The sequence below is a fragment of the Colobus angolensis genome, unplaced genomic scaffold, assembly GCF_000951035.1.
Source record: "Colobus angolensis palliatus isolate OR3802 unplaced genomic scaffold, Cang.pa_1.0 Scaffold123, whole genome shotgun sequence".
Classification (NCBI taxonomy): Eukaryota; Metazoa; Chordata; class Mammalia; order Primates; family Cercopithecidae; genus Colobus; species Colobus angolensis.
The window spans coordinates 6,304,457-6,320,281 of NW_012113475.1; the positions used below are offsets into that span (position 1 = coordinate 6,304,457).

Sequence of the window (15,825 nt, forward strand, 5' to 3'; positions counted from 1 at the left end):
GAGAAAGAACCTTGCCTTTTCTTTAATCTTTTCTTAGAATTGAAGGTAATGCCTTATTGGAATAGGCCCTTATTAAATGTGAATGATTAACATTTTGAAGATTATAGAGGTTTTTAAAAAGCGAATCACTGTTTTTATAAACTATACTTACCTTAGCATGTGAAATCATGATTTTGCACCATTTGGAAGAAGCATTCTGTTTTAAAAGTTCTGAAATTTTCTTGAGCTTTTGTTTCGAAAATCTTTAGCTTAGGAGTTTTGAAAGGCCTGTGATTTTTCCTCCTATCATAGAAGTATGCTGGCGTGGTGGTTACCAACCACACTTAGAGAAACTCTGTTCTCACATTTCATTAAATCGTAAGTTCTTAACATTTTTTTGGTTATAGACGCCTTTGAGAATTTGTGGAAAGTTGTGGTCCCACTCAATGGAAAATACATGCATGCTTGCACAGAATTTGCGTACAATTTTAGAAGATTTGTCTCATCATTGAGGGAGAGTTGAAATGTATGATTATCATTGTTAATCCATTCCCAGATATAGTAGATTTGACTAATTTGCTTTTAGTCTTTCTAATTATTTGTGACATTTCCTATCATTTCTCTCACTATTCCAGAGTAGACTACATAGAAACACTGATTTCTCTGTAATTAACAAATTTGATTTTCAGATGTTTATGGATGTGTTCTTTTTACAGACTATCTATCATACTTTCACATTTCTAGTAGGATATTCACACATAAACACTTTGGATTTAGACATATATAGATTAGCTATAAGTCAAAATTGTTAATGAGGCATCTCAGTAGTAAATCACAGTTGATGAAGACATGTTTCTATTTGTTTGGCCTTTGGTAGAGTAGAGTAAGATGCTGTTTTACTAAATAAGGGCTCATCATAGGAAAGAGACTAGTAGAACAGACTGTGCCATATCAGCAAAAGTCCAGTGTTTGAACTAGATAGCTCCATGGCTACATAAGGAAAGAGACATAATTGCCCTCTTCTGTTTGGTTTTATAAGGGATGATGACACATACTTTGAGGTATTCTCCTCATTGCTACCATATAAGGTGTATTCTCTAACTTTTGAGTAAAATTGGCATAACCAAAATAAGACCCACTGTTAAAGTAAGTACGGCTCATGTGAGTCAGGATTATACATTTGCTCACAGAGAGACATCAATGATTGCTTGTTTTATTTCCCTGCCATTCTAACCTACAAAAAGGCATATCGTTTTATTTCACAGAAAAAGGTAACAAATCCAAAGCAGTCTCTTTCTCTCTGTCTCTCTCTCTTTCTCCTTTTTTAAAAAATTGATATGAGGTCTCACTTGTTACCTAGGCTGGAGTATGGTAGTGCAATCATGGCTCACTGCAGCCTCGATCTCCTGGGCTCAGGTCATCCTCCTGCCTCAGCCTCCTGAGTAGCTGGGACTACAGGTGCACACACCATGATCGTCTAAATTTTTTAATTTTTTGTAGAGATAGGGTCTCACTATGCTGCACAGGCTGGTCTCAAACTCCTGGGCTCAAGGGATCCTCCCACCTCAGTCTCTCAAAGTGCTAGTATTACAGGCATGAACCACTGTGCCCACCCCAGCCTTAGATTTTAAGAGGGATGTTCACATTAGACATCTAAACCAGAGATTGACATTTTAAATGTAGTTGAATAGCATTTGTAGACTGGTCAAAGTGCCAACATTATATAGCAACAAATAGTGCAGGACAGAACAATGTTCAGTGCTGAAGTGTAGTATTATAAGGTAGATTAACAAGCACTAGGAAGATAATAAGCCAATTAGGATTTGAAAAAAGCTTTAATGCATACATTTGGGGTGAAAATCAGCCCTTCACACATTTTCTTTACTTCTGCTCACTTCACTAGTCCCTCGTTGCTAGTAAAAATTTCACTGGGATTTTCTTTATGTGTGTTATTGAGTGGGTTGAGTAGTACCTATTGTTGGTAGGAAAGCAAGTTACATGAAAGTTCTCTGTCATAGGTGTAATGCCCACACATTCTTATGTAGGTGTTTTGCAAGGGGATGGTGATGTAAAAAAAGTCATATAGTCACGTTTATGGTATCCTGGGAAATATGTGGGAGAGAGATAACTAGAAACTGTCAACTGTAGTCTCATATGTCCAGATTCAAATTTTTTATTTAACAGCAGGTACTGGAAAATACATTTTAAAACAAAATTCAAGATTGCTTATTAATTAGATTTTAAGAAAAATAACACTTTTCTCAGTACTTTTTCTGCCTCAAGAAAGTCTTGTTTTTCAGACTGATATAATTTTATTAGCATAATTCTTCAAATTTTGGTAACAGCACTGTTAGAAAAACAACAGCTTCCATTTTCCCATGGTTTGGTTCCCAGGGTTTTTGGACATGGGAAATTTCTGTTAGTGTTTCTTTCTGTAGCTCTCATGTTTATATGTTCCTTTTTTACATTTACTATGTCTGACGGCATTCCTGCCATACCCATGGTGTTAGGGTCATGTGTTTCCAAGCATTCCATATTTGTTGAAAATATGCAGAAGATTGAAACTTGCCCTTTGATAGTGGCTTATTATATAGGTACACGTCTCCTACTTGTTGCCTGTAGTACATTATAGGATAATCACCAAAGTAAATTTCTTTTGAATCAGCATAAATTGTTCTACTTAGTAAACATCTGACTATTAAAATGGTGTTACCTGTCTATATTATAAATAATTTCTATTGCTGATGCCTATTTTCTTAGTTTGGCAACTGCTGGCTTATTTCCAAGGAAAAGCATATAGAGGTTTGTGTGTACATTTTGAGTATTTCCTGCAATTTAGAAGGGTAAATTTTATATAGAGCGAATTCTAAGACATTGGAGTCACTGTTACGGTTAAACATTGTGCCTCTTTATGGAAAAGCTTAGGCCATATAGGAGCTACATTGAAAGATCATATTAAAGAGAAATCTTAGATGGTTAGACTTATTTAAAATGATATCTGCCATAATGGGTTATAATTTTTAAAACTGAAAGCTCTATTGGTTTGTTTGTGATGGAAGTGCTCTCAAGAGGTAATAGCTAAGGGGAAGAGTTAGTGTAGCAGGTATATCTAACTCCTTATATATCCTAAATAACATACTTGTTTGTGAATAAGTTTTCCATTTAGTGCACTTTTGAGTTCCTTGTCTAAGTGATCTGCTGTCTTGCGATACTAATATTTTATTTTCAGTATAATTTCATAGAGACACAGTACTACTTTTTCTCTTATTGTTAAAATGATTAGGAACAAATACTGGAACACTGTATGTGGTGGCTAAGCATTTTGGGTAATTTTAGTTATAAATTTTATTTGACAACAATAAATTAATGAGATGTTTAACAACACGCAAGTATTACGGTGAGAAAATTTACTCAAAATCATAGTTACTAATTATATTCATGTGTATTATTTTAAATGCAAATCAGAACATAGAATTTCTCTCTTCTCTAATTGTTATTTTGATGTTCTGTTCAGTTTAAATATTATTTTGTGCGTATGTACTTGGATGTATATCACACCTAGAGATAAAGCCCGGATCTTGCTTTCTAACACCTGGGACATCTTTCTTTCCTCATGGTCTTGGTTCCCTCCTTTACCTTCTGTACCAATACTCTCCTTTGTTTCCCTCTCTTCTCTTTTTTTCTTTTATTCCTGTCCTTCTCTGACCTCCAGCTCAAGAGTTCTTCACCAACATCACTTTATTGATTTTTAGCCTTTGGCCTTTTGGTACAGTGGCAACACCTAATGCTTCTGAGAAGTGACAAGAGGCTACCATTCTTTAGGAATGGATTTTGGGAAACTCATAATTGGATAGTAGTAAGCAGGGAAGGGGGATGCAGTGAATTATACTCTGAATGTGTGGCATATTCATTTCTTGTTGCTGAGTGAGGGGAAAGTTAGGCTTAGAGAAGCAGAAGGAAGTTTAAGGAAGGAAGTGAAAAGCCAGAAGGAGGTCTGACCAGTCAGTTTGAAACACTATCTTCCCTGCCCTGTATTACCTTGAAGTAGGCTTCCCGCCTGTGTGAATTTGTGACATCGTGTAAGAATAAACAATAATATTGAACATTTCCAGTGCATTTTGTGGTACATGCTGTCCTGGTATTTTATTTAACCTGCTCAGCAGCTCTGTGAGAGGCAGGTGGAATTATAGTCCTCGTTTTCAAAGAGCGGAAACTGGGACTTAGGTCAAGTAAATTCAGGTCACACAACTAGTAAATGGCAGAGCATGAATATGAACTCCTATTTGCCTGACCTCAAAGCCTGTGCTCAGTATTGTGGTCTTATTGTTGTATGGACATAGACAAGTTATTTGATCACATTGAAGCTCTGTTTTCCCATGTGTAAAACAGACTACAACTACCTTACAAAAGAGAGGAATGATGAAGCATCCCCAAAGTCCCCGATTTGCTGTTCATGCTTGGTAGATATAATACTGATTACTTCTTCTGGGTCATTTATTTCTTAGGACAGTAAAACACTATGTGAGAGGAGCTACCTTCCTCAACTGACTGAAAAAAATTTACTTTTGGGTCTTTCCTAGTAAAGTAAGATGGGCAAGCTCAAGGCTCTTATTCCATTTTCTTTTACATTCTCCCCCAAACTCCCACAATCTTTCCTATCTGCTTGCTGAAGACTGGACTTCCTTTTCAAGAGAAGACTTCTTGTAATCCATGGTTACAGATAAAAGGGTTAAAATGCAGCTGTTCCTAGGGATGAGTTTTAATCTGAGTACGGATAACTGATATTAGATCCTTTTGTACTGAAGTTAATGGGGAGGCTTAGTAAAGATAACACTCCCTTCAGGAGCATACAGTTTTCTGGTTTTCCTTCATTTCAGCATCAGTGAACAAACCGGAACTCAGAGGCAGTTCCAACATGTACAGCCATGTGTGCTTGCAACTAAAGTGAGACCACAAAGTAATGTTTTTGAAGAAGCACACCGCTGCAATTAAGTCTGGGGAAAATTGGATAGCAGTACTGAAAAATGCATTTAAAGATCAAAAAGGAAGCATTTGCTTGTGATTAGTTTGATTTATACTGAGCTCGACCCAGGAGCCTCCCACAACTGCTTCCTTCCTACGCTGTGCATTTATGAAATGCATACACCCTTACGGCTGCGGTGTACAAGATGTACTGATGACAGAAAGTTACTACTGCTTTAAACAAATGCAAGCTATTCAGACTTGAAAAACAGTGAAACAAACAAACAAAAAAAGAGCTGTGCAAATAATGAATGACTTTGTAGTCTCTCCTTGGCTGCTTAGATTGATAATGCTACATCCTACCCAATTAAGAGAAAGGCAACATTTATCTTTCTAATGAGTGAACAGATTGGGGAAGTGGTTCTGGAGATAAATGAAGCTCATAGGAGTATTTAGTTAAGTGTTCGTTTTTACAAGTCCTAAATTTGTTTGTCTGTGTATTGGGCATTTCCCACTATATATAGCATTAGTTCAAGCTCATCATGCCCTTAAGTTTACATCATATGAGTGGGAAGCCTGGGTAGAGAATAGTGAAGACGGTTAGAGATTCCAAAAAGATATCAGTGTCGAAAACTGAAGATGATTCATATTACCAAGCTGAAAAACTGTAAACAAAAAGGAGTTTGTATGGCATTTTAAATATATGAAAGATTGTTAAGCTCATGATGGACATTTGTTTCCATTTGTGCTAATTGGTTGAGAAAGAATTAAGATTCAGTACAGTTAAGTTCTTCCTAATACTTGTTAACAAAGTTACCAAGGAAGTTGTGGAAGTTTTAGAAAACCTACAATATTCAAGGCTCTCAGAGAAGAACAAATTCTAAAACATGATCGCTGACCTTATGGAGCTTGTTTTGAAGCTGGAAACAGATTGATGACAAATTATAGATGGCTTGTATTTTCTTTACATTATAGGAAGCAGAAGACTGTCTCATTTCTACTCTCATTTTATAAATAGGGAGTTGATATGATTAGAACTTTCCAGTGCAAGAGGTAATGGGGCCACCATTCAGGAATGTTAAAATGGAAGAAAAGGAGACAAATATGGAGAATGTGAAGGTAGGAAAGGTCTGTAAAAAACTCTAGTGGAAGGCAAGTAGGCAAGAGCAAGGTGAAAGATGATCAAAACTTGGACTATCATAGGAGAGGAATGGAAGGATGGACAGATCACATTTACATTGTTACATTTAGTAATTTTCCTAGATGTGGTACTTAAGGAAGAGGCAGAATCCATGTGGCTATAGGATTCCTGTGCTCCATGATTTGAAAGTAAGGATGAGGGAATAAAAGCAGTCCTAGAAAGGAAGGTAATTCTAAGAAATTGGTTTTGAACATCTTGAGATGATAGACTCTCAAGAGATCTAGTATGTAAAGGGAGCAGAATAAGAAAAGTTATCTGGTTATAACATTGTCTTTGATTCCATTATTTTCTCTCTACATTGTTCATTACCTTTATATTACTACTGAACTAGGAGTATTTAAGTTGTTTCTGTTGGGTACATTTAGAACAAATGCCCATAGATTTCCGTGTTTCTGTTTTAAGGCTACTTTATGTGAGGGTAGTGAGGTAATTTAACTGCTTTCTATTTCTAGTTAATTTTTTGTTTAATACCTGTCCTTCTTTGCTAAAATAAAATCTAGGATGACTTATGTTTACTTTCTCCCTTTACAAAGATTTCAAATTTTAATTTGTTTGTTGATTTTAGTAAGGAATAGATATCCCTTTGTCTCACGGAAGCCTTCCAGATTTCACTTTTATTGTAGGATCAAACCTGTAACTTTGTATAGGTAGCAGCTCACAGATAAACTTTTAAAACTGGCAGGGACCTTAGAAGGCCTCTTAGATCGTCTGGTGCAGGCCCCACATTTCTCAGATCAGTAATCTGAGATCAAGGGAATGATAATACAGTGAGAGCTAACATTTATCCAACTATATTATCTATGTGTAATCATTATGATAACCTGATAGCGTAAGTGGAACAACCTTCCCAAAGTCCCAAAGAAAGTGGTGTGTAGCTCGCTTGCTTTCAGAACTGTTTTCTTTAAATGTTTTCTAAAATCATTAGTGTTTTTTTAAACTGTGATAAAATAAACATAGAAGTTAACCATGTTTATCATTTTATTTTATTTTTTATTTTTGGGGGGGATGGAGTCTTGCTCTGTTGCCTAAGCTGGAGTGCAGTGGTGCAATCTTGGCCCACTGCAACCTCTGCCTCCCAGGTTCAATCTATTCTCCTGTCTCAGCCTCCCGAGTAGCTGGGAGTACAGGTGTGCACCACCACGCCTGGCTAATTTTTGTATTTTTGGTTGAGATGGGGTTTCACCATGTTGGCCAGGCTAGTCTGAAACTCCTCACCTCAAGGGATCTGCCTGACTCGGCCTCCCAAAGTGGTTTATCATTTTAAAATGTGTAATTCAGTTGCACTCACTGAATACAGTCACAGTGTTGTGCAACCTTCTGACTTATCTATTTCTAGAACTTTTTCATCATCTCAAACAGAAACTCTGTATAAGATTTTAGTTTCAAGTACTAGAGGAATACTGGTTATTTACTTGCTTTTTCAGGCCTAGTGTCTCCCATCCTCCAGCAACTCAGTATTCAGTATGATCTACTTGTACTTATTGAATGCTGAGTTGTCATTTGAATTTGAATGGTTTCTTTAATTTGTACTTGTTTCATATTTCTAGGTATCTATGAAAAGTTCACTGTCACTTATCTCAGCGTAATATATCTGCTTCTTTTGGGGCAATGAAATATATACACACAAAATTTGGAGGAGATCAAACTAAATAATGTAAACACATAGAAGATTTTATTGAGCAGGGGAAGAAAGACTAAGGATTAAGGACTGTGACACACGTAAAAAAGTTGAGTTGTCTCAGATACAAAGAGTTTCCCTTCTGCAAATGCCTAGAGCAGGAAGCACACCCAGTATAAAAGATATTTGGGCTTGGAATCTGAAATAACTCAGTCCCCAAACCCTGCATATGAACTGGACTCGACAGGAAGGATTGTTTAGCAGATCTTCCCTCTCTATTCATCTTTGTGCTCAAACAAAAATACAGCTGTTCAGAGTTTTAAAAAATTATTTCCAAAAGAGTATAAAAACCCCATTCAGATTGCATTCTTTTTATTCTGCTAAAATATGAAGTTTCCTTGGCTGCTTCTCTTCCTGATTCATAAAAATCACACAACTACTGTTGCACAATAAAGAAATGGAGAAATGATCAGGGAATCTTTCTCAGAAAATTCTTTTTTTTTTTAATATAGAACAAATAAGAATTTAAGAAAATAAACATTTAAATCATTTGAATTTTAACTTTACATGCTAAAATTCTTTACATGTTAAACAAGATAGTTTTGTGTTACTTCAATAGTATATTAATATGCTTTTGGTATAAGCAAAAGTATAATTTTTATCAGCATTTATTATTCTTTTTCAGAGTGACACTCCTAATGAAATGTATTTATTACAGCTAAAAGATGGCGGCAAGGCATCCCAGGCAAATGTAAGAATAGGCGATGTGGTTCTCAGCATTGATGGAATAAGTGCACAAGGAATGACTCATCTTGAAGCCCAGAATAAGATTAAGGGTTGTACAGGCTCTTTGAATATGACTCTGCAAAGGTAAGTTGCTTTCTGTTTGTCCCTGAAAGAGAAAACAACATTGAGGAATGTGTTTTTGTGTGTCTGACTCATGGTGTTAACTAAGACTCAGTTTCTGCTGCCATTGTTTCAGGAAAATAAAAAACATAATGGCTCTTAAATTGGATAATTGAGCAACATGAGAATTGCTGAAAGCTATGAGTTATTTCCCCATCAAAAGGCATGTATTTCCATACTAATAAAAATTGTGTGGGCCTGTAATCCCGGCACTTTGGGAGGCCAAGGTGAGAGGATTGGTTGAGCTAAGGAGTTTGAGACCAGCTGGACCAATATAATGAGTGCTTGTCTCTACAAAACGTAAAAAAATTAGCCAGGTGTGGTGGCATGGGCCTGTAGTCCCAGCTACCCAGGAGTCTGAGGCAGGAGGATTGCTTGAGCCCAGGAGGTCAAGGTTGCATAAAGCTCTGATTGTGCCACTGCACTCCAGCCTGAGTGACAGAACAAGACCCTGTCTCAAAAAAAAAAATTGTGTATACAGCTTCAGAGAATTCAGGAATTCTTGAAATTTCTCAATGGAGTGCAGGCTAAAAGTTCTTTCTGTTAGGTAAAATTCTGAGCAGTATATTAAAGGATATTCTTTTAGGATATGATTTGGCTTTCGTTAGTCTTTTTCTCTCTTTTTTTCTGAGTAGAAAAATAATTTTTAATAGAGTCCTCTGAAGGCTGAACTTTTTGAACTTATTGCTTTCTAAAGTCACTCTGGCCTCAAATTATAAAATAATTAATCATCACATTGTTTATAATATATCAGGTATTTTGAGGATCCCATCATTTGAAACCTGCACCAAAATCACCTGGAGTGCTTGTTAAAAATACTGATGTCTATACTGAATCCGAATTTCTGGGAGGAAAGACCAGGAGTTATATTTGTTGAAGTTCTCTGTGGTTATTATGACTTACAAAGTTTGATCACTGTAGTATCCTGGGACGAAGGCAAGGGAGGAGATAGAGGGAATGGAGAGTGATGGAAGGGTAGCTGTGAACCTTCAGCTTTATAATGAAGGTAGTTTGATCATATACGAGGTAGTTATGGAGGGTTTTAAGCAAATCTTGTTTTTGATGATTACAAAAAGTATTCTGAATTCTATCAGATTTGGAAAACACCACTTTTTCTGCCTCCCCAATCTCTTCCATAATTATATTGCATATAATTATCTAAATCTTCCATAAATTATCATGTATATTATGAATCTTTAAGAGGGAAATAGGCTGGGTGATGTGGCTCACACTTGTAATCCCAGGACTTTGGGAGGCCGAGGTGGGTGGATCACCTGAGGTCAGGAGTTTGAGACCAGCCTAGCCGACATGGTAAAACCCAGTCTCTACTACAAATACAAAAATTAGATGGGTATGGTGGCACATGCCTGTAATCCCAGCTACTTGGGGGCTGATGCAGGAAAATCACTTGAACTCTAGATGCAGAGATTGTAGTGAGCCGAGATCGAGCCGCTGTGCTCCAACCTGGGCAATGGAGCGACACTCTGTCACTGCCGCCCCTCCCCCCCCCCCAAAAAAGTAAAATTGAAAAGAAAGAGGGAAATAAAACCTGGTACCTTCCCAAAATATTTGTCTATGGAACCTTTTTCTTGGAGCCTCTCCTAGGAGTCGTGTTTTGTGAAAAACACTTAGGCAGTGCTCTGCGTTTTGCTACTGCTGTCCTAGGGATTGCTAGTGAAAGAATTTCTACAGGGTAAATTATATTTACCTGTCTGAGTGAATATCAATTTGGTATTAAAACTGAAAAGGAAATTGTTTTTACAAACTTAGACTGACTTGGACATACAGATTTATTGTGAGGTATCATGACTTTCTAACCAGTTTCCTCTTTCGGGTCTTTTTAAAAAACTTAGAAAAATTCTTTTCAGTGGGACTGCTGAATCAATGTTTATATGTATTTTAAATTTTGATAGGCTATTAGCTATACATTTTAATGCATAGGAAAGTAGTCAATAAGAAAGGTCATTGGTTATAAAAAAATTTGTTTCATTAGTATTCTTCTGTTCTCTATATTGAGACATGTAACATGAAAGTTGTTCCTAATCAAATGAAAGTAGTCATTTTTAATTTACCAAGTATGAATTTTGAAGGGAAATCAAGAGGTCAAGAAACTTAACTTGTTTGAGATACCAAGAAAGCACAACAAATAGAGATGATGACAGGCTGTTTTACACATTCTAAAACTGAAAGTTTATGAGCTCTTTCATGGGCTGCGTACAATTTCTTTCATAACAGCCTGCTTGTTTCCACATTGTGCTGCTTATTTTATGACCCAGGAACCAGTATCTTATTTTCTATTGAAAACACTTTGGGCCCCATAAGAATAGATAAAAAACAGATGTTGTCCTGTTTGAATGCCTTTCCAATTTATGTAGTCTGCTACTGATTCTAATAAAGATTCTTTTAGGCTACTTAAATACAGAATCTAACAAACCAACTTACAAAATCGACTTGTTATAAACATTTGAGTATACTACTTAATCGTATCTTTGTATTTCTAAGTAATAGACATTCAAGGACCCAAACTGTTGGGGAGTATTTTAGAGTCATTGTTATTCATTGACATTCTCTTCAAGTTTTTGAACACTTCTTATGTTAGGTAATGTCAGCCTGCTTAGATAGTGTGTGTGATTAACAAAATTCATAGTATAATATTGACAGTGCTACTGAAGAAATACTTTTGCCTTTTAAGGAAAAAATACAACTTTGAAGAGATCTTTGATTCTTCTCTATACCAGGACCATTCTCTCCTTAAATTTTCTCTCTTATAGCAAAGTAAGTATGTTTTGCGAGTTTTAACAGCTTTTTTTTTTTTGAGACTGAATCTCACTCTGTCGCCCAGGCTGGAGTGCAGTGGCACCATCTCCTCAGCTCACTGCAGCCTCTACCTCCCGGGTTCAAGGGATTCTCCTACCTCAGCCTCCTGAGTAGCTGGGATTACAGGCGCATGTCACTGTGCCTGGCTGATTTTTTTTGTATTTTCAGTAGAGATGGGGTTTCATCGTGTTATCCAGGCTGGCCTCGAGCTCCTGACCTCAAGTGATCCACCTGTCTCGGCCTCCCAAACTGCTGGAATTACAGGCATGAGCCACTGCACCTGGCCTGAACAGCATTCTTTTTTTTTTTTTTTTTTTTTAATTGAGACAGAGTCTCACACTGTCACCCAGGCTGGAGTACAATGGCACGATCTCAGCTCACTGCACCCTCCACTTCCCAGGTTCAAGCAATTCTCCTGCCTCAGCCTCCCAAGTAGCTGGGACTACAGGCGCCCGCCACCATACCCAGCTGATTTTTGTATTTTTAGTAGAGATGGGGTTTCACCATGTTGGCCAGGATGGTCTTGATCTCTTGACCTCGTGATCTGCCTGCCTTGTTCTCCCAAAGTGCTGGGATTATAGGTGTGAGCCACCGTGCCCAGCCCTGAACAGCATTCTTAATTGTCCTCTGGTCACTTCTTCATTCCACTTCTCACCAACCAGACTACTCTGAATTCTTCCAAACTGAGTTACCTACAAGAATACTTTCTCAGTGAACTCTTTCCTTCAAAAACTTGAAGTTTTCGGCATAAATATGTACTACTGTCATTTACAGACTTGTCTTAGTCCAATTTCTTAGAGCAGAGTCTGAGATGGGGATTCTTGTCCAAGTGATACAGTAAGGGATTCCTTTAAGTAAGGGAGTGAGTGAAACAGGCTTGGGAAGTAGAAGAAACTGAGATGAGCAAAGGTATGATTTCAGGGGATATCCAGCTTCACTTGATCCAGCAGGAAACCTGGGAACAAAATTGCACTACAGAGTGACTCTGTCTTGCCTTGAGGCAACGAAACTGTGCTTTTGTACCCCCTTCCTTGTATTTGTTAGTTATTAGCTGTCAGCTGTCCTGGAAGTATGTTGTGTGAGTAAACAGAGAAGAGGGCTAGGAGGTAGCTTATATTGCTTCCAAAGAAAGTTACTGGTGTGAACCATTAGCAGCAATGGAAGAAACACCTGGGGAATGGGTGTAACAAACTGTTAGAAGGGTTCCAGGAGATCTAAGCTGGGCATAGATAACAGCACATGCTATGAGATTCTATTGAGACTAATCCCTCTGCTCAGAAGGTCATGTTCTTTGTAATCGAGTCCTCCTCATATTGTCCTCTCCAGATCACCACCACTCATCACTGAATGCCCTCTCTTCCATTTAGGATAGGTTTCTCACTGTCCTTCTCTTGCCTTTATGCCCTGTCATGAAATTCACTTCATCTGAAATGCCTACCACCTGTTCACTGCCAGTGCATGCCTTCACATCCACTAAACCCAAATCGAGTGTCTCCTGCCCACAGTCTGTTCCTACTATTGCACCTCATTCCTTTTTCCCCTTCTGAACTTGTATGAAATAGTTTATGCCGTTCAGTTCAGTGTTTAATTATACACTAGGTATAATCAGGAATAACAAGGGCAATTCCATGAGTCTTATACAAATAAACCTAATTAGCTAATAGTCATACCTAGCACTGCCTATGTTATTTACTAATCACTCCATGTATTATTAGTCCCGGTTCTCCAAGAAGACTCTTTAAGAGCAAAGACTATGTTTTTTTACTCTATTTGTATTTGACAGCATCTTGTATAGTAGTCTGTTTTTTATAGGCACTGGTATTATTTCCCAAACTGGGAATCATTTATCTATTTCACTAATACTTCCTGAACTCTTACTATGTGCCAGGCACTCTTGTAGATGCTAGGGACATAGCAGTGAACAAACCAAACAAAAATCTCTGCTTTCATAGTACTGACATTTTAGAGGACTGAGACAGATAATAAACAAGTGTACAGAATATGTAATATATCTTGTGTGGATAAGTGTTATAGGGAAAAATAAAGCATGTGAGGGACATAGGGAGCACCTTCTCACTTGGGGTACTCGTGCCAGATATCCAATAACCTTCTCACTGTGGCTTTGTTTACCACCCCATTTTAAACTGCAATTCCCCAGGGAATTGCATGAATATCCCAAGCAGAGGGAAGAGCCAGTGTGGTGGCCCTCTGTCAGGGAGGCTGGTATAGCCAAACAGAGTGAGTGAAGGCAGACCGGTTAGAAGTAAGGTCGGAGAGGCAGCAGGAAGGGAGTAGAAGTGGCAAGAACTTGTAGAGCCTTGTGGGTCATTGCCTTGTTTGTAATCAAATTTAAGTTTTCCTAGGCCTATTAAAACATTGTGAGAAAGCTCTGGGAAGTTATAGCTGGTTGGCCAGGGATCTAGAGCAGGGTTTGGGAGATAAATAACTTACAGTTATGGAAAGGAAGGCCAGAGGAAGGAACAGACCAAGTCTCTCCCCACTCAATAGTGGTGGTGCTGCCCTTTCCTGCTAGCACTATAGAAACACTGGATGAGGACCACTGCTGCCCAATTCTGCTCTTCTGCACCTAAGAATTCCCAGGGAGAGAACATAAGAGAGAAAACCCATTTTTTGTTTTCGAAAAGAAAATTGCCAGTAATTTTGTTTTGTTAATTTTTTGGTATTGAATATTATTGTTATATATCTACTAATTTTTAAGAAAATGTATGTGTATATTCAAAATTTGGTTTCATTTTTAGACCCAACCTCAATATCTTAAAATAGGATTTAGATAAGAAAAAGTAAGATAAAGATGCTTGCTTGAGTCAGGTGGTTTTGTAACTGTTATTTATGGCTACTTTAATTTGGGGGCATATAATAAAGCAAACACATTTTCTTTCTATGATATCCTAAAAAATAAGACTTGACTCAGTATACTCTGGGTTTCTAATGAATATAGAAGTGTGAATGACTTTATTTTGATTTGTCTTTTATCGTTGACAAAAAATGGAAAATATATAATTTTTTCTCCACCTGAAACTAATTCTAGGAGTACTGCAACTGGACTATAAAAAATTCTATTTAAAATTATTTTTACTCTTCAGGAAGTCAGGCAAATAGCAATGCTTATTTTTAAATGTCAAATGTGTTTTGCCTGTGATTTTGATCCAAGTCAAAGTGGATCATTTTTAAAATTATTTCAGTTGATACAAGAAGAAAATTACTTTCAAAAGCTTTGATGTCTAATAAATATTAACTATATTAGAACTGGTTTCTGTGAATAAGATTTTTTTTTAATTATTATTATACTTTAAGTTCTAGGGTACATGTGCACAACGTGCAGGTTTGTTACATATGTATACATGTGCCATGTTGATGTGCTGCACCCATTAACTCGTCATTTACATTAGGTATATCTCCTAATGCTATCCCTCCCCGCTACCCACTCCCCACAATAGGACCTGGTGTGTGATGATCCCCTTCCTGTGTCCAAGTGATCTCATTGTTCAATTCCCACCTGTGAGTGAGAACATGCGGTATTTGGTTGTCTGTTCTTGTGATAGTTTGCTGAGAATGATGGTTTCCAGCTGCATCCATGTCCCTACAAATGACACGAACTCATCCTTTTTTATGGCTGCATAGTATTCCATGGTGTATATGTGCCACATTTTCTTAATCCAGTCTGTCACTGATGGACATTTGGGTTGATTCCAAGTCTTTGCTATTGTGAATAGTGCCGCAATAAACATAACGTGTGCATGTGTCTTTATAGCAGCATGACTTATAATCCTTTGAGTATATCCCCAGTAATGGGATGGCTGGGTCAAATGGTATTTCTAGTTCTAGATCCTTGAGGAATCGCCACACTCTTTTCCACAATGGTTGAACTAGTTTACAGTCCCACTAACCATGTAAAAGTGTTCCTATTTCTCCACATCCTCTCCAGCACCTGTTGTTTCCTGATTTTTTAATGTTAGACCTAAAACCATAAAAACCCTAGAAGAAAACCTAGGTAATACCATTCAGGACATAGGCACGGGCAAGGACTTCACGTGTAAAACACCAAAAGCAATGGCAACAAAAGCCAAAATTGACCAATGGGATCTAATTAAACTGAAGAGCTTCTGCACAGCAAAAGAAACTACCATCAGAGTGAACAGGCAACCTACAGAATGGGAGAAAATTTTTGCAATCTACTCATCTGACAAAGGGCTAATATCCAGAACCTATAAAGAACTCAATCAAATTTACAAGAAAAAAACAAACAACCCCATCAAAAAGTGGGCAAAGGATGTGAACAGACACTTCTCAAAAGAAGACATTCATACAGCCAACAGACACA

General features: G+C 37.4%; 1 protein-coding gene across 3 annotated transcripts in view; it reads left to right on the forward strand.

Moving 5' to 3' along the window:
- Positions 1-15,825, forward strand: part of LOC105505130 (PDZ and LIM domain protein 5) — a 128,495-nt gene that overhangs the window by 56,616 nt on the left and 56,054 nt on the right. For all 3 annotated transcript variants that reach the window (XM_011932843.1, XM_011932850.1, XM_011932833.1), the window contains exon 3: positions 8,479-8,630. In XM_011932843.1, coding sequence (XP_011788233.1) covers positions 8,479-8,630 — 152 coding nt within the window. The remainder of the gene's footprint in view (positions 1-8,478; positions 8,631-15,825) is intronic.